This window comes from Malaya genurostris, chromosome 2 (assembly GCF_030247185.1).
Source record: "Malaya genurostris strain Urasoe2022 chromosome 2, Malgen_1.1, whole genome shotgun sequence".
Taxonomy (NCBI): Eukaryota; Metazoa; Arthropoda; class Insecta; order Diptera; family Culicidae; genus Malaya; species Malaya genurostris.
Window position 1 is genome coordinate 118969884 of NC_080571.1, and position 27023 is coordinate 118996906.

General features: G+C 36.5%; 2 protein-coding genes across 7 annotated transcripts in view; one reads left to right on the forward strand and one right to left on the reverse strand.

Moving 5' to 3' along the window:
* Nucleotides 1-27023, forward strand: part of LOC131431618 (serine proteinase stubble) — a 409964-nt gene that overhangs the window by 304291 nt on the left and 78650 nt on the right. The window lies entirely within an intron of this gene.
* LOC131431620 (UDP-glycosyltransferase UGT5-like) lies at nucleotides 7713-25645 on the reverse strand. 2 transcript variants are annotated; one of them, XM_058597445.1, is made up of 5 exons: nucleotides 25370-25645; nucleotides 15377-16537; nucleotides 14310-14740; nucleotides 9165-9384; nucleotides 7713-8271 (listed from the first exon to the last, which is right to left on the reverse strand). In XM_058597445.1, the coding sequence occupies exons 2-5, from the start codon at nucleotides 16003-16005 to the stop codon at nucleotides 7974-7976; spliced, it is 1578 nt and encodes a 525-aa protein (XP_058453428.1). In that variant the 5' UTR covers nucleotides 16006-16537; nucleotides 25370-25645; the 3' UTR covers nucleotides 7713-7973. The 2 variants fall into 2 exon arrangements, with proteins under 2 accessions (XP_058453428.1, XP_058453429.1); XM_058597446.1 differs by lacking the exon at nucleotides 25370-25645 and adding an exon at nucleotides 16860-17045.

The window sequence follows — 27023 nt, forward strand, 5'->3', positions numbered from 1 at the left end:
GCTTGCTCATGGAACTGGAAAATATCTAAATTGGATGAAGGAAAAAGAAGCAGAAACAACCAAAACGTAGTCCGAAACAAGAAGCATCGATCAGGCCGAGGGTTCGAAAGCTGTACAATACGATTCTTGCTGGAAATTTGAACTGCATAATCATGGACGACGAAACCTACGTGAAACTCGATTACAAATCCTTGCCGGGACCACAATATTGTACGGTGCGAGTAGGGCAAGTGTTAAACCAGTCCGAGACATCGATTGAAGTCGAAAAATTTGGTAAGAAAGCTATGGTCTGGCAAGCGATTTGTAGCAGCGGTCATATTTCGAAACCCTTCATCACCACTGCTTCAATGAACAGTGAAATATACATCAAGGAATGTTTACAAAAACGACTTCTAGCAAGAAGGTGCGCCAGCTAGTCTACAATGGCTAAGTAGCAAATGTTGAGAATAATATTATGTTGTTGTAGTCTAATATTATCAGTATATCGAATAAAATTTGAATATCTAACACATGCATTATTTACAGCGAAATCGAAGTGCGTCTATACTTTCTGGGACTTTGCCTTTGCCGCCGACACTGACTCGAGACTTTGTTTTTATCTTTTTTTGCTATCTACGGGGGAACAATGAAACTAAATTCCAAATTCTGATTCAGAGTTCTAAAATTTTGTTCTGGTACCCAGAGCCAGAATTCATATCTTGAATATTGTTCCCGAATTCTGAAGTTGAATTCTTGAATCAGAATTCTGGATACGAGTTTCGGACTTAAATCGAAACACTAAGTTCAGTTTCAAAATCTAGTCAAGATATCAATTCCGAAAATCTAGTTCCAGAATCTAGATAAAGTCTTAGTTTTAACTTTTGAAACTGTGTTTAAATTCTGAAACCAAACTCTATACCTCAAATTATGTTCAGAATTCTGATGGACCCGAATTCAGGATCTGAATTCAGTTTCAAAAATCAGTTTTAGATTTCAGTTCCGGAATCCAATCCAAACGAGGCTTTCTACCACGTAGAAGGCCTATTTTTGTTGCTGTTGGTCCAGTCCAGTCCAGTTTCGTCTAAAACACAAAAAGAAATGATCGATACTCATACAGTTCCTTCTCAGCAGGCCGTTCAATTTTGTTGGTTTTTGAGCGCTTGTTGAACGACATATTGCACGAAATATTCGTTCAATTTGCTGGAACGGTTTGTTGTTGTTTTTTGTCTTGCAAAATTAGTGTGAAAATTAAGAGTTACCTTTACATAGAAAGAAGGTTTGTTGTTATTCTACGTGAAATAGAAGTATTGTACAGGTATGTAGTGTTAGTTTAAACAAATAAGTGGTAAAAACTTCAGAAATTCTGCAGTAAAACTAGTCCAACGGGGCTCCAACTCCTCATGTTAAAAATGGCTCAACAATGGACCTCTGTCTGCCGGGTTTGTTGAACGAAAAAATTGGCATTCGGTTCAACGGTCTGTTTCAAAATCGGCAAACGAAGGTCCCGTGTTGGCCTCCCGTTCAACGATTGATTGGACTTTCATTGGACCAATGATCCAACGTATTGGACCAATGAAGGACCACCGTTGAACGTTTTTTTCTAAGTGGGTTGAATATCGGGACTGAGACTACCTGACAGGTCCGGTGAAACATGTAAAACTCAGGTGGGTAATTTTTCATACCGGAGGGAACGACCCACTATTTTAAAGTACACTAAAACCGCAATTTACGCGTTTTATTCGAAACAACGCGATTTTTTGTTTAATTTACGCGATGATCGCGTAAAAAAAGGTTTTTGTATAATGATAAAAATTTCAATTTAAATACATATACAAAAACGTGCTTAATCCACCTAGCAGTGAGATGATACCTTTTTTTATCAATCCGCATGTGTTTTTTCCATGAATATTCTTCGGTTTTCATAACATTATTTCAATGGCCGTCGTTTTAAGCTGCAATTTGACATTTTAATCACTCATTACTCTATCTAAAAGTGGGACAATCGATTAAACATTCCATGATATGTCGAAGTAAGATCCACTTTAGAATTTACGGTAATTTAAGGTATTTCCGAATAAATTGCAATAGTTTTGAGTCCAACTTTCAAGCTTTTCGGGATTATCATCTTCTATATCGGTTTGAATTTTAAAAATTCATCCTCCTGTAATTCCAGAATCGGAAGTCAACATTGGATAAAATTAATTAATTTTGTGTGGGACTACAAGTTTATTTTAATTTGAACTTTTGTTTCTGAAATTCGATTTGGCTTTATTTGAGAAAACGATTGAGCTTTGAGAAACGATTCGATACTGGAGCCGGAATTCGTAAATCGGTGTAGCCGAAATTAGACAAATTCACCTGAGTAAATGTAAACTTTGTTTCAAAATGTCTAAATATCAGTTTAGGCATCTTTGAGAAATCGTAGTGCGAGTTAAATTATTGGGTGCCTTTCGAATCGAAAACTGAATACCACTAAAACTGAAATAAGTTTATTTGGTTGTCGACTATTCAAATCAGCAAATCTTAGATGATTCTTAGATTTCATTTGAATCTTAGATCGGTTCAGCCTTCTACGAGGAAAATGAGTTACACAATTTTAATTTCGTTTCACATATCATCCTGTAGTTCCGGAACCAGAAGTCGAATCCAAACATAATTGAGGAACTTTGTTTAGGAGCATACGAATTTTCATATGAATCTGAGTTTGTAGAAAACGGTTGAGTCATCTTCGAAAAAAAGGTAGAAAATTGAGTGAAATTATTTGTCACATACGCATTTGCTGATCTCGACGAACTGATTCGAATGGTATATGGCTGTTATGTTCTTCCAGCATTTATTGCTGTAAGCAGTTTTAATCAATATAATTATGAAATTCTTCTGAATTCGGAAGTACTGCCATCTTTCCAATATGTCATATTCGAACGATTATGTTGCCAAAAACGAACCGTTCTAAAATCGGTCCGAGGCAAAATGTCATGAAAAAGTATGCTGTGCATAGTCTTTTAGGTACTTAGAAACAATTGTATGTGACAGTATAAAAAATCGTGTTTTACGTTGCTCCCAAGCCTTTCTTTGCCATCAAGCGCTCAGAACTTATACTGCTGGAATATGGGGGAAAAGTCGCTTACACAAAAATTTCGATATCTCCGTTAAAAATGGACGGATTTTAACAATCTATGGCTTGTTGGATAGCTATTACCGTTCGAAATCTAAGTCTGAAAACATATGCTGTTTTCAAGGTCAATTGTGACAGATACTGTCAAAAAACTGAAAATTTTGACATAAAACTTCGTATAACTCAAAAAATAAACATCCTATCTCAAAACCATTCAATAGCGTTCTGATTGACGGGGAGACCTTTCATTTGCGACTAGTTTGATCAAAATCGGTCCAGCCATCTCTGAGATCTCGACCTCTTAGTTGACAACACACACACATACACACACACGGACATTTGCTCAGTTCGTCGAGCTGATTCGATTGGTATATGACATTTGGCCCTCCGGGCCTCGGAAAATTTTTCGAAAGTTTGAGCGAATTCTATACCTATTTTTTATATTTATAAAAAAAGGTAAAAACATGCTTCAGGGAATTGAATATTGTGAAATGTATATTAATGAATTGTTTAATTTAAAATAATCTAAATAAGAGCGTGGGCATCCAAGAACTATCTGGAAAACTAATATTTTATGTAATCGCTCTTATATAACTATTAAGTGCGGTATGTATTCGTAGTACTATTTACAGAAAATTTACATACTGTGATAAGATCTGTAGAAGAACTTGCTCATTCAAAACCTCTACCAACGTAACCGATGATCTAACCGAAAACTTCCTGGAGTTTAGACCTTGAGATCTACCTGTGTAACAAAGTGTATTATCAAACTTATCGTTCTCGGTCTGCTGAATGCTCGTATACCTTAGATCTGTTTTCACTGATGTTCTTGAACGGCTGGGAACCTACCTGTAACAGCTATAAATAGACAAGTAAGCAATGTGTAGCTCTAAAAGTTCGAACTACAAACAAAAAAGGCATTCGTCGTTGTAGTTCTTGCTGTCAGAGATGGCATTTCACCAGAATGATACACGCTGGCGTCAGATTCTTGTCCACACCGAGGATGCAAAAAACGAAGCATCGCACAAAGAGGAAAGCGCACTTCTTCTCAGTGTCGAATAGACAGCATTTGAGTGTGTGCTTGTGGTTAAAGCAGCTGGCGCGAGTGAAACACATTCTCTTAACATGAATCGCTCTCACGCGCTCTCGTCTAAATACACCCAAGTGACCACTGGCGCGTGATGGTGAGCGAACACTTCTGTGAACTTCAATTAATAGAGAGTAGATCTGGCCTTGCTATGAAAAATTTGCATGGAAAACCGAAAATTTTACGATAAATTGTTTTATTTTGCTGATTTTGCGTGTCCACGCTTCTTCTACGCAAACCATACAGCAGAGTGCTCACCGGCGTGTACACCTCTGTGAAAGTATCTGCATCCACCTCAGAGAATTTATTAGCTAACGCTTTAGCACTTAGGTGCGATTCAGTGGAGGAGGTAAAAGGAAATAAACAAACGCACTCATGATGCGTGCACACTTTATACAGCATTGCTGTATATATGTGAAAGAGAAGAGCTCTCGTTGAAGTTGTCAGTGCGAGGGGAGAAATTTTGCTTGTTCTTCGTCACACAGAGGAGATGGACATCTCTGCTTGCTGTGAAACAGTGTAGTCCCTAAGGACAATACTCCAAGTAGTTCTTGGATCTTAGCTATTAGGCGCTAAAGCATCGGACGCAGCAGGATTGTTCATTTTATTTATACTAAAATCAAATGAAATTTGATAAACCTTATTTTACGAGAAAAATTTGAAATAACGCGATGCTTCATTTAATTTACGCACCCCCGGCTCTACACGTAAATTAAGGTTCCAGTGTATTCCTTTATTCTAACGGAAATTATATTCATCCCGTAAAAGTGCAAGGTCGTTTTTTTCTTAATATTTTGTTTCTAAAAAACATTGCATGTAACATTGGACTACCCAGCTAGTTTCAAAATCAATGCCAACATTTGTTTTCAATACAATGGCAGCAGTGTTTTGTCATCCGTTTTAACTTATTCGTGTCTGCGAAATTTCGAAATTATTTCTTTGAGAATTTTGGTTTGGAAACAACCTATCTTCGATCTAAATGTGGCGCGAGTCGAACGGCGCATAAATCAAATCCATGAACAATTCAGCCGCTGATGTACACAACGCGTTGATCAATAAGTCCCGGAACTGACCCAGAGATGACGTTTGTGATGTCGAACTAATCTAATTTTGCGAAAGTACCAACTTTCAGAGAACATGTGTCAAATTTTCACATCAATAGCATCACAAACACTGAATATAAGTGACGTTATCGAATAACGAAATCCGTGTATTGATAAAACATTGCTTTTTAAAGGGAAAAATCAGCGCATGCCAAGCACTAGCTTGAGAAGTATTTCCCTCACTCGGATACATTAAAAATAAAAGTTTGTGGAGTTCTGATTTTGAGCGTGGCCAAATGAAACAGTCAACCGGAAAAAATAAGCATATTTTAATAATCGTAATGTACGAACGCAAAATCAAAGTTCGTTCAATTAGATGTTCTGAGATGGATAGCACATTAACTGGAAGTTCTTCTTCGATCTTGTACGAAAATCTAGGCATCTTTTCCAAATGGGTGTTGCATTCGCTCACAATGCGTTTGTATGAAACAGTGGACGAAACATAGAACTACTATTTTTATCCGTAGTCATATTATTCATACAGGGAAAGCCACCTGAAAACGTAATAGGTAGCTGAACAATCATGGCGTCTGGTTTTAAGATGCTTGAGGTATAATTAAAATCGACTACCTGGAGCTAGAATGTACCTTCAAAAGTGATTAGTACATTGATTTATTGATGCGTTTGATGTGTGAAATAGTAAAAAACGGTGTTCATAAAATTAACACAAATATCACCGTTAACCAAGACAATGCATCGTGACATAAGTCAATGAAATAATTAATCGAATTGGGCTGCAATCTGTTTCCTCGCCCACCTTATCCACAATAACCTAGCCCCCGGTGACTGCTTGTCCTTTACTGATCAGAAAAAGACACGCAAGTGAAAAATGTTTGGCTCGCACGAGACAGTCATCAATACAACTGAAGTCTATGACAAATAATTCTATAAAGATGGAGTCTATTCGATACAGAATCTTGTTTTGTATGAGTAATTTTATTAAATGCGAACGCACTCATTGGAACCCAGAAATCTTATGAAAATCGTGTACAGACGTAATTGTCTTATTTGCTAAAAGAAAACATGACAATGATTTTCCTTCCTAACTGAAGTTTCAATCACTAATTATCTGAAATATGCGTAGAAATATTTCCAAGCAGTTTGTGTAATGATATTGAAAATCAATTCAAAATGATTGAGATATTAATGTTCAAAAGCTGTTTGAACGGTATTATTTTCTGTATTTTGAATTTGCAGAATGGTGAAGAAAACATAAACGTAGTCCTACGTCAAAAGATTTTGAGCGATTTTATTTATGTGAAAATATAGAAGCTGAGACAAGACAAGTATCTTAGTACCTCAACCATCAATTTTTACCAAAGGAGCTTAAACATCTACTGAAAAAATTTCGATAAACCCCTTCTACTATTTACTATTAGATTCGTGAAAGCTACCAGAAGTTGTTACTTTCTTATTGCTACTGCATTCTTCTTTTGCCGGTTCGGATAGTGAAGTGTAAAAGACCTTTATCGGTACTTTCCGGTATATCGAAGACTTGAGTGATTTACATTGATGAGATGCTTAAGCTCGGCTCCTCTGCTGGAAGGAGAAAGTTAAGTTACTGAAAGATTTCTGGTTGCTCAAATGATCCTTGTCAAGTCTCATCTTAATAAATATATTGTTAAATAAAAAAAGTCTCATTTTCTGCGGTATGTCTTCACATCTTTGCTCTACCTTCAGAACTAGCATTCTATAATTTGGATTTTATTTATGATTCCGAATTACTATAAAAAGATTCTTATTGTTATGAATAATACTAATATTACCGTTGATTTTCGCTCGAAATTTCAGGTGGGTAATTACCCACCTTTGGAATTTTCGAGTGGGTACCGTCGTTCGAATACGAAACAGCCCTGCAAGCGACATAAGTTTTGAGTTATTCACAATTATCTCACAATGTAAGCAAGTTCGACTTCTGTCTCCGTGATAAACTTTTTCAATTTCGCAATCCTATCTCATCAGCGAGTGTTCTAATCTGCCGGGGTATCGATTAAGCTGAGTTCAAGATGACTACGACATAACGAATGAAATGATATAAATGACTGCGATCTGGCATATTGTTTGTCAGTCCGGTAGGCTGACAGCTTCTCCTAAGCCCAACACTGCCAGGCGTGCAAGTTGTAACCCTATCAAGCATTCACTATAATGATAAGGATCGAAAACTTTCTACAGGTACCATTCATTCATGCATCATGTCCTACATTTTGTTCAATTTAAAAATTGCCAAATATACAAGTACTAGAAGTTTATTGAAAATTTGGTTATTTTTTAGTTTAGTTCCACAAGAACTTTTTACGGTACTTTTGTTATCTGAATATCAATTTTCCGCTATTTTGTAATTTTATTTCGTGATTCTCAATTTTGTAATTTTATTTCGTGATTCTCACATTACTCGGATTTGTTTTAGACTAAAACAAAAAAATATGGGTTGATGGTTATTGCGGTTCCTTAATTTATTAATTTTTCATTATAATACTTAGTATTAAATTTTAATTCTAATATCACATTTCGTGTAATCCTAACTTATTAGCTTCTGTAAGGTGGATCAAAGTCATTCGAATCAACCCATCCGCGGGTATCACAACATTGAAATCGATATAGTAACGATTGTTGTTTATCTCTACATTTGCTAATCTAATTTTTATGAGAAAGTGCGACTGTTGTAGCGAAGTCCCGAACCTCCGTTCGCTTACATCAGTTTGCACTTTCTGCTACCGCGTGTTACCATTTCAAATGGTAGACTCTTCGAGTAACGTATGGCACGGTAGATGAGGTAGGCAATCACCAGTCCGACTATTGTAGCGAGGACAGCAACCGTCAGTGTGACATCTAGCATCAAGTACTGGAACCACGACAGCTGCGGAATACGTAAATGCCCGGTACCTTCCTGGCGGACAACATATTCGATCCACCAGACTGCACGGTCCAGCGAGCTCATCGGTTGGTCCGCTAGAAGACGGTTCAGTTTGTTCATGTTGGATTGATAACTGAAAAAGATGAGAAGAAAATTAGAAACGTTTTTTTGCGGTACAAACGAGCAGTTTTGTGTGTGGAAGTCTTTTTTTTATTTTCGAGTAAATTTATTAGCTATGTATCTAGCAAATGTTTTAGACAATTTTTCGAAGAGTCAATTTTTCCCAAAAATATACAACTTCTTCCACAAGCCCATGTAAATTTTCAAAGAAATTCAAACTCGTAGGGGATAAACATGTGATCGACGTTTCAATTATTGACCTTAATAATTTTCATGTGTCGTAAAAATGGAATCATATGACAACTAACGTAACATGGTTGAAAAAATTTACATCCCACCTCGTATGATTACCAGCACCTCGTATGCAGCTCTCGTCTGACAGGTTATCAAAAAACGGGATTAACAATTTACGAGTAATTCATAAAATATGACCATCGAGGTCGTACCAGTTGATTGAAATTTGCATAGCAATATCAAATAAACTTCGGATTGATCGTCTCAATAAACGTCTTACATGAAATGTTCGTATTCACTTAATAATTGTTGCGCCACTTAATAATTGTTGCGCCTGCGTTGTATCGTGGTGCTAATTGTGCTCATTCTATTTTTGGTCTAAAGAAAAAGGACTACTTCCATGTTGGTACACGAGATTCGTGACGCTGGCATGATAATTTCATCCAAAGTAAATTTTTGTTTTTCCTAATTTTGAACTCATTATAGTTGGAAAATAGAAAAATCAAACATTTTTGTACGTTTGTAAGTAAATAACCAATCTTCTTCTGTTAATCCTGCATCAATAAAGGTGGTAAACACCGAAAAAAATAGGTTACACATACTAAAGACAAGTGCCGTAAATCTAGTAATTAATGAAACTTCTTAAATCTACGTAAATATAGAAATACTTACTCATCCAACTGGAAAACATCCTGAAGTTTTTCAATGATAGTTGCTTGTGTTTCAAAGTCAATCAATGAAATAATGCCGGTTTCATATTTGGCAATCTGGCGCAGGTAATGTTCTAGTGAGGTCGAGTAACTGATTCCCAACACCGGAACCCGATGATGAATGGCGTCCTCGATGTTTCGCTGACCGCCGTCGGTGATAAACAATTTAACCTTCGGATGAGCTGTTATTATTAAATTAAGAAAGGATGAAAATACATTATAACGAAATTATATTGGCGTGACGTGTGACAAAAACAACTATCCTTTGAAATGACAGAATATTAGATACGGAAGCATTGTTCGTGGTCGGCCGAAATCATGGTTTCCGGTTACAATATTTTCAACTAGATGTTAAGCATATCATGTTTTTATTTACTGTAACGAAATTGTTTGTTTTTCACGCTTGCTGTTGTTTATCTTAATAGTAACTTAGCACTTAAAAAAACATTTGCTTGCCTTCCCACGACGCAAACTACTTATGCACCGTTAGTAGTAAACAGTAAACAACAACAACAACGACGGCGGCAATATGAGTAGCACAACAACAGGCCGAGCCCCCAGCCTGTCAGCGAAACCGAATGATTCGCCATCGACGTAACAACTTAGCGCATTGATCAAAACAAGTTCCCTTCCGTGCAACCCCCATCGACCGCTAAACGATGGATACGGGGGCTTCTACGTCGACCGACCGCACGGATCAACATGTTTTTGTGTAAAACAAAGTCTTCCGTTCTAACCTTCGTGCACTTAGTTGGCTTGTCTAGAGCGGTTTGAATCTATATGTATTTGTCTGCTCTGAATGAAATTTTCATTTTGTTTTTACTGATGAGGAAGATTAATCTATTCATCAGTTGGATAAAGAAATGATTGTTTGTCTCGGGTGAGTGTGCATAACAAATAAAGACCATGGGAATAACTATTTTTACCATGACATCTTGGCAGAGTTTCTTCATTTACAATAACTATACGCAATTATATGTAATAGGCAAAATAAGTTGTTTTAATTATTGAATGGCATTTTGTTCTTGATGAAATTTTTAGAAGCCATTCTGTAGTTACTCTAGTAGAAGTGAACTACAAAAACAAGGGTCAACTTAATCATTGAAACAAATTATCTGGATGGTAAAATATGACCTAACTTTGATTGAATGCTAGACTCTTAGAAAAAAAGAAATTTACGCTTGACGTAAATTCAAGTATGCCGTAACTTCTTCGGTTATGACACAATATTACATCTACGAACATGTAAACATAAATTTTGCGTCTGTATCGAGGTAAAGAAAGCAATTCATGTAGTGGAATTTTGTTTCAACAGATTTCACTGCCGATTCAGAGTGTACAGGCTGGCTGGTGCTACGACGATTCTACTGACACTACGAATCCGTCCAAGTCGGGGCTGCTTCCCGATCAGATGGTAATAACAGAATTATAACAACCGGAGTATTTTATTTCAGAAATATTTTGTAACAAATTTTTAAATATTTTTGGCTGGTAAGCTGTTAAAATAACAAAAAATACTAGCGGGAACAAAATCGTAACAGATTTTGAAACGTTTGTATCATAATTATTAATGAATTTTATATAACTACAGAAGTCCGAAAGCAAAAATTTATAACAATAGATGTAAAAAATTAAATAGCAAACTTAACACAGAAAAACTATATCACAGCCAACTTTTAGCATCGTTCTAATCCAAAATTGTAGAAGGATTTTTTAAATTAAATGATTGATTTATTTAGTGATCTGGTTTCTTCTTTTAGTTCTTTGATATTCTGATCATTATATTTCGATATGAAGAAACGGAAGAACTTATTTTTTCAATTAATGAACTTTATCATGAGTCTTGCAAATGAAAATAAAACATCATAACTGATTTTGTTATTATATTGTTATCATAAGTTTTAACTTTCAACTGTTTTCATTATTTGTTAAATATCTCAAAATAACACAAATTGTTATACATATCAACTGTTGATATACTTGTGTTATGATTTTGTTATGTGCATCTGATCGGGTTCTAGGTAGTATTTCCTGATAAAACAGATGCAGTAGCAGATGCATAGCAAATTCTGTTAATATTTTATGTAACTTGACCAAAAGTGTTGACTGCTTGACATCACTTGCTCTTGTGCTTAATGTAAATTAAATTGTCAAACATTTGAATAAAAGCTTGTCTAGATATACCACGAACCACTATTTGGAATACTACCTAACGCTGACAATTACTCGAATTGATCGTTAACTGACTATGCTACGGAAATTTGCTCAGAATTCGTTCCTACGCCGAGAATTATCCGCGAGTATCCTCCAATCAATGATGCTATTGAGAGTCTCTTTTCAGTGATAGAGTTTTCAAAAGCTCTTTTGTCATGTAACAATAATGCTCTTGGGTTGGATTGAATTAAATTCAACTTGTTGAAGACTCTGCTTGATCTCGGTGAAAGAAATAAGGGTTAAGCAGGTGGGCACGAATGTGAAAGGTGCTGGTATGTTTTTTATCTCGAAATTTATTATACTCAACATATGGTTTCATGTTATTTGCTACGTTTAACAAGCGCTCTACCCATTCCGATCTCTGAAAAACAATTTTCGGCCTCACCTCCTAGCCCCTGGTCTTGAAGTTCTGGTAGTTCTTTCATTGAAAGGGCGAGGTACTGATTCAACTGGTTTCAAATAACTCCAAGAGACCAGTCGAATTTCTAGCCCAAACAAGACTCAATAATAAAATAGTTTAACCACATTTCACACAAAACTTAATTCCACTCAGTAATTATTATATCTTTCGACGAGTTTTTAACAGCTGAACTACCGAAAATGTCAATTCTACACAGATAAAAATATTTTATTTTCATGCACATATTGGGAGCAGGCAATTGAATGGATATTTACATTACAAAACGAAGCGGTTTGTAAATATACAGTCTTGTTCAATGAAAAACTAATAAATTTTAATGTAGTTTTACATCAATCATGATTTTAAATCAGATTTTCGTTTCAACTGTCTATTTCATAGTACTATCGGTTCACATGTCGTGTAAGTTTCATCTTTTCTTTCTGTGTACCGAAAGATCAGCGATAAGAAAGATTTGTAGAAGTACTGAAAGGAACCGCAGTAAATAAACGTCATATTTTGCTGCAAATTCGTTTAAAAATTACTTGCCGAGATTTCAGAGACTGATATCGGTATTTAAATTTAAGCGTGCAAAACTTCGATTTATCCAGATATATTCCTATCCGTTAGAGATGGTTTGGTTTTTGGGTATTTATACCCGAAACCAGAGCTGCAAATTTTCAGTCATGTCAAATGACCTTGACAGACTGACCAAAATCATCGTCAACTGTAATCGGTACGGTCAAAGTGTCTGTCAAATGAGATACTCCATAATTCAATGACCAAGTAGAAGTATAGTAGTCAAAGACAGGTGACGCATTTTGTTCTCTCTCTCATTCTCCTATTCCCTGTTGAAGTAAAAAAATTCCATGAGAGTACTAACATAAACATAAATTGATAAAGTTCATTGTTCTTTGTAAAAAGTCATCGGATTTTGGAGTTTATTGGTGTACATGAATTTAATTCAATGTTTATGCTGCTTGATTAATATTTAGTTACATCGTAATCTAGCAGTGACAGAAGAAATGAAGATAATATCAATCGCATCGGCAATCAATGAGCGTTGTGAGTATAATATCAAGAGAATTTAAGTTATGACAGATCGGCTTTCAGACACTCAATATATGATGATTGGTAGAGCCTGGTTGGCAACAATCCAGTGACATAAACTTTCCAATCTTCGTCGTGCAAAGTTGCTCGTTGATAGTGACATTTAGCAACTCTGCCCGAAACCCGACTCGAACCCGAACCCGACCGGTATTGGTCGGGCTTGGGTACAGAAAAAAGATAGGTTTGACGGGTTCGGATCGGGTTCGGGTGCCGATTTTTTCATTTTCAACGGGTACGGGTCAAGTTCGGGTTGGAAAAAATTGGTCAGGCTTCGTTTTGATTCGGGTCTAGGAATTTTTTCGGGTTCGGGTAATTTTTTTTATTTTGTTATCGAGTACGGGTCGGAGGGAAGAAATATTAATCTCGGGTTCGGATCAGGTACGGGTAAAAGTTTTTTATTTTCGATCGGGTACAGGTCGGGTTAGAAAAAATGCTCACTTAACCAAGCAAAGCCTTGGTATTACATTCCTGTAGTGCAATTTGACCTTCTATTTCAACAGACTTCGCAGCCGATTCAGAGTGTACAGAACCAGTGCATGGCTGGTGCTACGATTCTACTGACACTACGAAACCTTCCAAGTCGGGGCTTGAACATACGACAACTGGTTTATAAGACCAGTGTCCTATGCATTGAACCGTCAACCCGGGACAGTACCCTAAATTTAAATGTTTTAGAAATCAATGTTGAAATTGTTCCCGATCAAATTGCTATATAATTTCAATTATGTTTCTGTAATCGCTTAATGTGAAAGTAAAATCTTTTAATGATGATAGATAGACATAATCGAATATTTTTGTTTCTAAAATCAAAATACGAGCAAATCGAGCTGTACCAGGAAATGTAATCTTCGATATCAACAAGCCCACTCTAGCTGATATGGAATGTGCGTAGCAGGCCTCCGAAGCTCAACCAACCGGTGGCTCACGGCGTACGTAAACAGGTTTTCAACGGTAACCGATGGGTAGAAAAAAACAAAAACAAAAACAAAACAAACAGCGATGACGTTACGAATTCAGCCGTTGGTTTTGTGAAAGAGAAAAAAGGTGCCAAGAAAACGTGTTTCAAGGCTATCTGTGCTATTTTGCTAGCGATACTACCGATTGCAAAAACATGCTTCTTTTGATTGTATTCAAGGCACGGGGGGGTATAGTTTCCGAATTTAAACCGCTTCTTTTCGATTAGATAGCAGCGTCGAATAAACATTGGATGGAAAATGGGATATGATTCTTGAAGGCACCCTACCCTAGGTAATGCGCGTTTGATAGGTATGCAAAAACCCAAGGACAAGCCTGTCCGCTTCCTTGTTTGTGCGCCGAACAAAGTTCGTATATTATCTTTTTTTATTGACTACTTATTTATGCTGATATTTACGCAATCTCACTCACCAAGAATATCCTCCTGGGGTAGATGATATGACTGATAATTTCGAGCGGACGTATTGACGTGCTGGCCTTGATTCCAGTTCCAAACGATCGTGGCATCTAATGTTTCCAGTGCTTTGACGATTTTCTCCAAACGATAAGCGTCAGCTACTGGATCCAGATCGAGACAGACGTAAACGATCGGTTCTTGAGAGTGCTCCAGAAAATGGATTAAATCTTCCGTCATTTCGTTCACCATGCTCTGCTTCCGGTGTATTCCACCGAGATAAATGGTGGTCGGTCCCACAGGACGAACATTCCCCAGCGTTTGGTAGGAGTTGATTAGAAGCAGATCCGCTTTTCGTTCGATCTCAAAAAGATCGGGAAGATCGGAGCCAAAGTTTTCGCTGGCGATAAGATTCTGCTTGGGAATCTCTTCAGTGTAGTAGTAGAAACTGTAAAGAGAACGAAAGTGATTGAATAATGTTTGTCTGACGTCAACGGCTTAGACGATTGTTGACAGAAGGGTAATGATGATTTCTGTACTTATCGACAAGTGCTTGAGTGTGTGAGACGTAGGTAAAATGATCTGTTTGTTAGTTTAGTGAAGTCATAGTCTAAGTGGGATGATGAGAGAGTAGTATACGTGGAAAGTTTTAGTCGCATCTATCAATCTTTTGAAAATATGATTTTACCACAAAACAACGGGGTATCGCATCGCGAACACTTGTTAGCTATTTAATAAAACTTAATCGAACCTTATCAGTTGCAATGCACATGTAATCGTAGGCTACTTAGAGCTACTTATCATCATCAGTAAAATATAGTTGCATGTGGCACATATGCGGCTTGTGCACGGTTAGTAACACACAACTAGTTCAAGTACTAATCGGACCGCTTTTTAATTACGTGCGGCTAATAAGTCAGAACCGGCGGTGTCGCAATTTAGAACGTAAAAGGTCGAGGTTGACCTGGGCCGTGGTGTCAATATCGATAATTATAGGTTTGCTATTGTGAAGTTATGAAACATATGAACAGTATGATAAATTAGAATGTTTGAAATTTTTTAGCTGACCGGAAATCAAACTTACCGATACCAAATGGTAAAAAACACGCTGGAAATCCTCTGTAGAAGACTTAAATCCTCGGTGAACGGCATAAATATACTCGGGTAGCCAATGGGGTGGTTTGGATTGCCTAGTGCCTCATGAGCGTTGATGTATGCTCCACCGTTCGAAATTCCTACCAACGGGGCATCGAAGTGATGAGCGAAGGCATTCATCAAACTCACCCCGGACCATTCGACCATGACGATGTCGAACTTTGCGCTTCCCTGGATCAACTCTTGCACCAATGGGTGCTTGAGTTCGGCTTCGGATATCTTTCTCATTACGTTGAACACATTCCGGAGCATATTTCGAGCTCCAAGATTTGTCTTGTATAAGTCTTCTAGAATCGGCAAATTATAGACAAAACTCAAATCGATTTGTTCGATACTTTTCGCCAGCGACCCATTTCTGGTTATGCGAAGATCAATCGGATCTGTAGTCAGAAGTGTGATGTGGTGGCCTCTGTTAGCCAACTGTTCTATTAACGGTCTATACGATAACTGGTGTTCCTTGAAAGGCACGGGAAATATTGCCAAAATGTTAGCACTGTCCGAACACCCGACAAAAATGCTTACAGCAAAAATAATTTTAATCACCAAAACCACCGCCATGTTTTCACCGGAGTTTGCAAACACTATACAAAATTGCACTATTCTAAAACTTGTTGCTTATCTTTCACTCAGCTGCGGCTTTCTTTTTCGTTCTTATTCCATTCGCTCAAGTGATCACAGAATGTGCAATTCTCGCGTGACCTTTCCAGTCGACTGAACAATTCTTCCCTATTGACCGCAATTCAAGCTTGATTGGCGACTTTCTTCGCGAAATTCAATTACTATTCATCGCTACCCAACCACCATACGCGGTCAGGCTCGGATCGCTTTCTGGTGCACACTTCCGCGACGCGAATCACTTTGCTTCGGGGCGCAGCGGCTCTGCACGGTACCAACCAATAGACAAATCAGTCTCACTTTAGTTTGAATTGGAAATCACGTTTTCACTGATTGGTTGCTGGGTGTGCAACGATCACGTCGGTATTGCACCGGCTACTGCGGTTATTGTCATTGCTGCCCGCCCGTAAACGATGTCAGAATCAATTGAATTCTTTGTCCGCTGAGCGTAGTCGTAGGTGTGCCGGGTTAAGATCTGTGGAAAAGCAGGATGATTCGATGATCAGCAAGTGGCATTATAAATAGAATGAATCATTATTTAATTTAGATCGAACAGTGCATTCAAGAAAAATATAGGTTGAACTAATACGCAGTACCACGTGCCATGTGGTGTAAAATGTAAGCTGCTTGTTTGTAATAGGGAAATATTTTATTTTAACCCGCATAGCGTTTTGGGTACCTGGGCAGCCTTGGCCACCAGACGGCTACCAAAATTGATTCAGTGACGGTTGTCAAATCCAACTTGACAAAACAAAGTCGCCTGTATCTAAGTTAGCCGAGCGTTTTCATCTTCTTACCTTCGCTGAAAATGTCAAAGATTTCAATGTGGAAAAATCCTGGTGGATACGGTTGTATCGTTTGAGTTGTATATCTGGCAGCGGTGAGGCAGTCGGTCACCAGAATGTCTGCCAGCCATATTTTTCCAGCTGGCAGCGTTTAGTCAGCCATCTGGCAGCCATGCGTATGCGGGAAGTAGATATCAATTGGTATAGAGATAAAAATAATCAAAATTTAATACGAAACTCAATTTATTAAAACAACTAGTAAGAATGAGATCTCTGTTAAATTTGTACAAAAAGAACTGATGTTACCAAATACATCAATCTTGCCTTTCTGTATAGAAAAGTATTAAAAGACCCATAGTGTTATATACCATTCGACTCAGTTCGACGAGATCGGAAAATGTGTGTGCACGTTTCGAATATTTTATAACCGCTCAATTTTCTCAGAGACTTATCGTTCCGGAGATATGATGGCATAAATGACGTAACCGACAAAACCAGTTGTTTTTTACCGCGCAATTTTCTCGGAGACTGGATCACCTCTAATTTCGTAAAACGGCAATGCTCAAAAGTTTTAGCACCTTGGAAAAAGTCTCCATGGGAAATTTGAGTTAAATCGGATATGAGGGGGTACGCAAAATTTCCAAAATGGATTTTTTTTATGCCGAAAGTCTTGAAATTGTATGAAACGTTGAGATTTAGTGTCATATCTAAAAAAATGAGCCCAAATTATTGTCAGAAATTATCGAAATAAAAGAATAATATATTTTGCACAGTATAAAAAAGGCATAATATATTTTTTATTGTCTAACATATATTTTTGGGATTTTGTTATAGAAATAACTATTTTAAATCTCTGGCAATGGTTTGTCAAAAGATTATAAACATGTATTACTACTGATTGCGAAAATAAAACTATCAAAGTATGTTGCTTCTTTTACCTCAGTCATTTGTGTCAACTTTACAAGGTAAAACGTTGAAAATTAAGAGCATTTTAGGTACAAAATTAAAATGAAAGTATATATTATCAGTTTAAGTTCTAGTGAATCTGTCAGTTATTGAACTTCTATACCGTCGTTCTACGCATAATTGTACCATTTATATAGGAAATCATATACGATATGGGATAATTATAAGTAGAGCGGTAGTATACTAAGCATGTATTTAAAGATAAATAGTTTTGCGTTTAAAATATCATACGCTATAGCATAATGGGTTAAAACAAAACAAAATGAAGTCTATGTATAGTATTTAGCAAGTGTAACCAACTATCTCTTATTGCTTATTTTTACAGATTATAAAAAAATGAAGACCTTTGGCTCACAAAGTTTGGAAAAATCCTGACACTAAGATGCACATGAGTAAAGCGTAGCAGTGCACGCAAATTTAAATTCCAGAATATTAGGTCTGAATTTAAATTCAGAAAAACACCAATTTTTTTTCAACTGGGTACATTTGTTAAGTTACATTCAGTCATCTGTTTGAAATATGTCATAACTCGTTTGAGAGGTGAGATGCTTGATTGGTATTCGGATTCCGTGAAGTTTGATTTTGAATCAAAACTAAGACTAAAGACTAAAACTAACAACTGAAAAGGTTATAAAATTAGAACCAATTGGCTTCGATTTAGATGAAACTTTGCCCATGTTTTAAGTATGAAAAACCATTTGTTTTGCACATATGAAAAGATTGTTTTTTTTTAAAGGACGTTTGTAACATTTGCATGTATTTTGTCCAAATCATTGAAATTCGGAAATTGTTAATAGTTTGAAAAACGATGTCCAAAAGGAAGTTTCAGATAATCAATTGAGCAGTCAATAAAAAAATTATGCTGAAAAGGTCGCTTTTTGATAATTGGAAAATTAATCGAAAATTATGAATTACAAAAACAAAACAATTCTTTCATATATTTTACAATATTTTGATTTTGAAATAAGATTTCAAAATGACAATAATACAACAAAATGACAATAATAATTCCAAAATGAATAAGTTACAATAAAAACTTGCATATAAATTCATACAGCCGCACTTGCTAGTCGAATGTAAATTAAATTGGAAACCAGTAAACTTCATTCTAATTCAACATAAATGCATCACAATTGGAATATTCCGTCATTTGACAAGTTAAATCTTTAGAAATTTCATGATATGTAGGATTTTTTTTTGGTTCCGATTATAGAGGTTTCAACCCTAAGGTCATTCGCCTCTTCGGGCCAGAAAAACTTTCTGACCCTATGTGCGGGGTTGGGAATCGAACCCAGGTGGGCTGCGTGAAAGGCATCGACTTACCCATTACGCTACACCCGTCTCCCGTATGTAGGATTAGGTCACCTGATTAGATGTGGAGTTTAACATTTTTATGTGTACTGATTAATAAGATCCCACAACTATAAAAATCTCTGGTTGGAAGTCATCACTACTTTCGTTAGCAAGTTGATGAAGGCATTGCGCATTCGCTTCAAATCAAGTAGAGACTCATATACGTCTCAAAAATCAACTGAAGTTGTGTACACAAATGTAGTTTTTTTTTGAGTGGGCTTTCTGCATAAAACTAGTAGTCTTTTTCTACACAAAAATTTTCAATCGCCGTTAATAATCCTAAATTACAAAGGAAAATAAGTCTCGTTACATTTTACGCTACTTTTGTGGTCCTGAGGATAAAAGGTTTCGTCAATTACAAGTGCTTTCAAAGGCTGTGTGATTTAATGTCTATTCGCACTATTCCGGGACGATCCGGGACGTTTTTTTCCTCATCGGAAATCTTTATTGTCGGAAGAATATAAAGGAACAGTTCAGAATAACTATTGGTTCTTATCAATAAGCCACGCGCATTTGGAAACTTGACTAATGTGCATTCGCCGCATCGTTCGTTCTGATTCGTGTGCTGCCCGACAACGCTGCCACTTTTGCCTCCTAAATAAGGCATAGCGACTAATTAGTTTCGAGTAGATCGTACAAATGAGTCGGAATCCGTTTGCTAGATTGCATTTTTTTAGTTGTGAGTGTATATCGGTGCTTTTGCCTTTCTCATATAGAAAGGCTATGCAATCACTGTGAAAACTGACTTTTTAACCGAGGCCCGGAGGGCCGAATGTCATATACCATTCGACTCAGCTCGACGAATTGAGCAAATGTCTGTGTGCGTGTCCGTCCGTGTGTGTGGATGTGTGTATGTATGTAACAAAAATATGCACTCACTTTTCTCGGAGACGGCTGAACCGATTTTCACAAACTAAAATTCAAATGAAAGGTCTCATGGTCCCATAGCCTGCTATTGAATTTCATCCCGATTCGACTTCCGATTCCGGTGATACAGGATGTTCCAAAAAATGGAAAAATATGCACTCACTTTTTTCAGAGATGGCTGAACCGATTTCCACAAACTTAGATTCAAATAAAAGGATTAAAAGTCCCATAGCCTATTGAATTTTATTTGGATCCAACTTCCGGTTCCAGATGTGAAAATTAGAGAAAAAGTGTGCACTCATTTTTCTCTGAAACGGCTCTACCGATTTTTACAATCCAAGATTCAAATGAAAGGTCTCATAGTTTCCTAAAAATTTCTAGAACATTTCATCCAGATCCGTCCTTTGGTTCCGGAACTAAAGCGTGATAAGTGGAGAATTTCCAATTTCATGAGTATTTTTCCACAAACGATGGTCAAAAACAGGTACAAATCCCATAAAACTGTCTGATAAATTATTCTAGTTTGCAGAGCTTGTTAGTTTGTGGGCATAAATAACTTAATTCGGCACTTCTGGTCCCCCCTTTTCCTGTTCCGGAAGCACCGAAAGGGTTGAAGGAAAACTCCAAAAATAGAACTCACTTCGATTTCTCTGCGATGCTTGAACCGATTTCCACAAATCATGATTTGAATTAAAGCTCATATTATCTTTAAAAATACTGTGAAATTTCATCCGGATCCGACTTCCGGTTCCGCAGTTACAGGGCGATGAGTGTCAAACTTTTCAAATCGCCATATAGATTGACTATATGTACAACACCGAATGAAGAAGAAAACACAAAACAAACGATGTGTGCTTTGTTCTATTTCATACACGCTATGAAGGAATCGAAACGGTAACGGATCTCTGCTAATGGTGTGTGATATTGGAAAAAGACGGTACTGCGGTTGATAAAAAATTTAGCTATTCTATGATAAGTGCGATTGAAAGAATGAACGAATGTCATTGAATTCAAATTTATTTGAAAAAAATATGCAATTTTCACAGCCAACAGTGCAGTAATACCGTGCCGGTGTTGTAATGATAACGATAATAATAATAAATGTAATAATCCTACCACATGTTTTATGCTGCTGATTTCTGCTGTTTAGCTTGACTTTTATATGCAAACGTAACAGAAACGCAAGTTCGTTTCGTTTGTTAAATTTTGTTTAATTGATTTAATCGAAATAGAGCATGAGATAGTAAGTCTAGGTTTAACTAGGTTCAAAACAGTTCCAATTTGTAGGTCAGATTTGTTGCTGGCAAACAAACCAACTTCGGCTATTCCGGTCATCTGAATCCGGTTTTGGAAGAATTGGAAATGGTGATTAAAAACTGCAAAAGGGTCTCACTCGCTTTTCTTCAAGATGGCCACATGGATTTTCACAAACTTATAGGTTCAAAGGAAAAATCTTATAGTTTCATACGGAATTCCTAAATTTGTTGTAGATACTACTTCCGGTTCCTACTTTCCTATTTCTATTCAATGAACAGTTGTTTTAGCGAATTCCACAGTAATATTTATGATGTTATGAGTAATATGAGAAAGGCATCATTGCACCACTAGGTGGATTAAAACAGGGTTTTCCAAGGTAAATCAGAGTGAAGTAGTAAGGAACATTTGCGTAATTTGCCAATATGCTTAGATATGAAAAAAAATACATTCAGAACATCGGTATGGACAATGAGCTCTACGTGTGCTATGCGGTTTATGTTGAACTACGAAGTGGCATAACTGTCCATTATAAACTGTTATGCACTGATAAGCCGAAACACCATGTTAAATTAGTAAAGTTGGCCCGATCCCTATCATTTACTTACGGGGTAGAGTTGATTGGTAAATCGACGTTTGTTTGTTTGTTCTATTAGCGACTTTACCCGTTAATCGACGTTTCATGAATATTTCGAACGGGTTAAGTGTGATAGACGCGATAAGTACTTACGGCAACCTTATGTCATTGGGTGCTAAAAAAATGGTTGGATTTGCCTAGAAACAAGTCGTTTTAGAAACGTATTGTCACTGAAGATGAAAAATCTACTTATTATGATAATCACCATAGTCACAAAAAGTTACGTCAGGTCCGTCGAGCTGGCTACACCCTAAGACAGAACCGGACACTATATATACACTTTTAGAGCTTGTTTTGGATCAGCTCATGATTTGTTGAAATTGACATAAGCAAGCACTCGATTTTGAAATTAATGTTATTGTAGGGTGAAATAAATGTGTACGATTTTTTCATATTTCTGCTTAATTCGCCTTGCTCCACATTGGGAATTGATTCACATTCCTTGGAAATTAAAATAATAATTAAAAAATCAGCTAAAACACTTCTGATATGTTCACTACTGTGCTCCTAATTTCATCTCAAAAGTTTTGTATTCATCCTATCGTTGGTACTTTATTCATCCCATAAATTAGCAATGGCGACAGTAATCAAAACCAAAATATTGCACTATTACACTCTCAGGTTCAAAATGTCAGAATTTTCCTTAAAAAGGGCCTAATGCCAACTATGACACAACACACGATATTAAAAAAAACAGTTTGGAATCATTTCGACGTTTAAAATTTTTTGGATCGTTTTTATTACCTTTCGTTCCAAATTTAAAATTTTACATTGCAGTTAATTTGGAGAATTAAAAAAAAAACAAAAAAAATTTGTTACTATTTAGCCTTTAGCCCTTCTAAAAACAAAATGTAGAACCAGAGGTGCCATTCATACAGATTTATCTGTATTGTATAGATTTTTGCGTTCGCGTTCGTTAAATCAGATTTCAGATTTTCTAAAATTAATACAGATTTGTAAAGGTTCATAAAAAGTGAGAAGTAAAACGTTAGACTTTTCTCTCTGAGTATTTATTAGTACTTGATTACAGTACTTCTTTAAAAGTTTATTAATCAACGGACAAATCACACGTTAAAATGGAAATCTTTTGTGCAAATGTTTGATGATGAACTCTGATAAACATTTATATTAAAATTTAAAATCAATTTGAATTTGATTTGAATTGAAATTTGATCAATTTTATTAGTGAAAACAGATAGGGCAGATACATATTTTCTATGAAAATATCTGGCATCTCTGTACACAGCCGATGAAATACACACATTTAACAGTGTTATGGTGACGTATAGTGAAAAGAAACCAGTGCTACTAGATTTGCCACAATGGTTATTTGATTAGTATTTAACACGCTCTATTTGGTAATATTAGAATCCGAAACAGTTTTATTTATATATAAATATCAATGATATAATTAAACTAATGTCACGGATACCAGAAAATACTTGTTGATGAGAATTTAAAGATGAAAAAATATGTTTTTTTTATTTAACATTATGAGAAAACTTGGCACCCTTGCGATACTAAATGAGATGAAAACAAAGCGCAATCAAGTGAATTAAGTGAAAAACCTTCATCTCATATTTTTCATTGCTTTTATTGCTTATCAGGTAATTTCAGAAGTCTTTAATCGTTGAATAAACAAGTGGAAAGTGAACATTACCAACTATAAAGTCATCCAAAATTGAATAGTGGTGTAATTATGTGAAATAGTGATCATGTTTTGAAACGAATCGATTAGTAAATATGTAGAAACATGATGAATTGTAAAACTTCAGACGAAAGTGGTTCCTGAATCAAAAAGTGAGTTTATTTTAAATGCAAAAAGCGATCGTTGAATGTTTTAAAACGTTCCACAGTTTAGTTCTGGTACGTTTAAAGATATGATTAATGTTCAAAGTTATGAGGTGAAGGAATGAGATGGAAATTGGAGCTGAGATGAAATAGGGAGCCCTTACCCTATGAAGCGTAAATTTATAACTAGGATAGAGCACACTAGGATAGAGCACATTTAGCGGTTCTATACAAAAACTATTTAATAAATAGTGTTTGGGAAATCCAGACTATAATTTATAGTTCTAACTTCGCCCCTTCCGACAACGACATGTTGGGATCGATGTAGAACGCTTTTACCGGAATACTCTGTCTTCTTTAGTCGAGATTATAAAAAAATAACCTAATTCATTCTCGCATTCAGAATTCACGAATTTCTATATAAATGAGCAGATGAAGAATATTTCAAATGAAATATACGAAACCATTATTTTTCTATGGAGGCAAAAGTATTTTATACAAAATACTACACACTTAGAAAAATTTACATCTTAATAGATGCACATAAAAGGAGCGTCGCGATTTACCTACATTCACAATTCAAAGCATGTAAAGATAAGTCATATCATTAACTTCACTGTTAATTTAGTTGAAGTTTACATCGATACAGACGCAAAATTTATTTTTACATGTTAGTAGATGTAATATTATGGCATCACCGAAGAAATTACGGCATGCTTGAATTTACATCAAGCGTAAATTTTTTTTTTCAAGAGTGTAGAAACGTACTTGCAGGGCTCGTAAATGTATGTGCATGGATCATAAAAATCATGGCACCAAGGCTCCGTCAGAAGAGAACGGTGGCTTAAACCCCGTTGACCTCCGATCAGCATACAGTGACTTTCGCATTTGAAGCGAAATTATAGATAAATGTGGACTTGCACCTAAAGTTCTTAGTGTTGCAGTTGGCAAGTTAGATCGAATAAATTGACTATATCTCCCGAACCTTCCCAAACTTGTTTGCAACTAAAATAGCAAATGATTTTTAGTTTCAATACTTGTTCTTTTTTTTTTGTTTCGAACGAATACTCTTCATGGTATCATTTTATCCCACGTTTGCACCAATTGCAGGAGTTTTAATCACGTAAAGCTCCTACATTGATAATTTTTAATGTAGGTCAGCTAATGGAAAGTATCGTTCAAAACATTTTGATAGCAACGGTAGTGCATTGACCGCGAACCGAAAACAAAGATTACCGGTAACCGCACAGAACCGGCTGAGATACGGTACGGATGCACTGTAGCAATTTTGCTCGTTACTGGTTCCCAGTTATAGCGTCTTCGAGAAGAAAAAAAAAACAAAACATATTCTGATCCGCCATCCTTCTTCACCATATGGTAAAACAAGTTTTTGCCATGAAACCCGTTTTTATGCAATATCATGATTTCAATCATGAACAACGTTCTGCTTAGCACACATGCACAAAGAAAACTTCACTTTCGTTGCCGATAACAGACTGCTGGGAAGCCGTACAGCTGTTCGGGCTGAGTCACACAAATTTAATCCTTTTGTCCACACATGTTGCTGTCGGTTCTTTATTTCACAAAAAAAAAGAAAAACAATCTCAACAAAGACCTTGATTCTGGTTAATCGTCCATGCTGTAGACATCATACCTTTAAAGGCACTACCGAGGGCGTCTGCTTAGTTTTAAAACTCTTATTCCGGCGTATCGAGAAGCCCCTTAGTAGACTGCACCACTGCACTGCCACTTGGCTATTGAACTTATTTCGTCACCGCGAACAATCAGCTGTTGAACCGGTTTCCGAGTGTATTAATAGAAACAAATTTATCCAGTCTCTTTTATTCACTTATTTTATTCGACTGCACGTCTAGTGCCGTAGGTTTTCCGTTGTTCACTGTTCGAGTTTCAGTCGAGAACTGCGGGGAATCAACGGCTGCGGCTATGTTATGAACTTGGCATTCACGTGGTGCTCAGCCAACCCGCGTTGGTCGTCGCGATCAAACAACGCGGTACTCACTTCGAGCCAGTCCGCGACGCTCGGCGTTCATCCGAAGCGGCAATGTGCGATGGCCGGTTTGTTTACCGAATGTTGTTTATGCAGATCACGTTCAAAACAAGCCCAGCCACTCGAGAAGCAGTTTGTTTTCGCGAATTCGAAAAAATGCGTTTTCCGTTTATGGTCTGTGACTAAAAGGTCTCATTTTGCGCATCAATTTGCAATCGTGTTTAACGTTTGGAGCAGTCATGAGAATTGTTTTTTCGACCAAAGTACAGTAAAAATTTGATACGGTATCGCCTTTGTACGTCATCTACAATTTAAAAATAGGTACCACTCACTGCCTGTCAGGTATTCAGGAGGATTCTGATAATCCATACGGCGAGCAGTGTAGTGTGTCAAAGACCATCACCATTGACCCTGAAACTTTTGTGTACGATGTGTCACTTTCTTAATGATGATTACAATTTATATACCACCTACTGAAACAGGGATTAACTTGAACAAAGAGTCTTTGACTTTTGTCTGGCTGTGCTGTTGTTGCATGGTAACACACGCAATGGTCTTAGTCGTTACTTCTGGTTAACACATGACTGGACCTCGAGATGCGGTGTAACAACGACGCGATACATGATAAACCATATTCGTTACATTTCATTCGAATGAAGGCAGCAAATGCAGTATAGTACGACTGCTTCCAGTTAGTTATGTGCATACCAGGGCGCTATAAATGCTATTAGATCAACAGACAACACGTGCCGTAATTTGTTAGATACACACGACTTCGTGAAGTGCGTAAAGGAAATGTAAAACTGATTATACATTTACTCATGCGTACAATAGCATAAAAATTATTTTTAGAATGAATGAGAAAGTATAAGCATTTTAGTTTGTTGGATGAATTAATAGACTTTGTAGCGTTCATTGCATTTCACGGTAAGTTTTGAACAATTCCACACAACACGAAAAAATCATGTAAATTTGCATCTCTTTAGATGTACAAGAAATGAGCGTCAAATATCTTTTAAATTTACTGTTCAAAGCATGAAAAACGAGTCATATAATTAGCTTCATTAACCGTAAGTTTACTTTTTTCTAGTTCTAGCTTTTCTAGTTCTGCAGGAATTTGTTAGCAAGTCATCAGATTTCACATACTCCGATTTGGATGAATCTTGACATACATCTTGAGAATAGTAAATCTTTCGACTCAATACTGACTTTTCAAAAAAATGGATGTACTTTTGCATGCATTGTTTTTTTCAAATCTTTGTAACTCGAAAACCAAAAATGGTGTCCAAAAACCAGGAAA

What these genes read in the sequence shown, in the direction of transcription:
- LOC131431620 (XM_058597445.1), bottom strand. Translation starts at nt 16,005, where the DNA reads ATGGCGGTGGTTTTGGTGATTAAAATTATTTTTGCTGTAAGCATTTTT. An exon ending in TTTTTTACCATTTGGTATCG is followed by an intron (nt 14,741 to 15,376) that starts GTAAGTTTGATT and finishes TTCTCTTTACAG; the next exon opens with TTTCTACTACTACACTGAAG. An exon ending in GATGTTTTCCAGTTGGATGA is followed by an intron (nt 8,272 to 9,164) that starts GTAAGTATTTCT and finishes CATCTTTTTCAG; the next exon opens with TTATCAATCCAACATGAACA.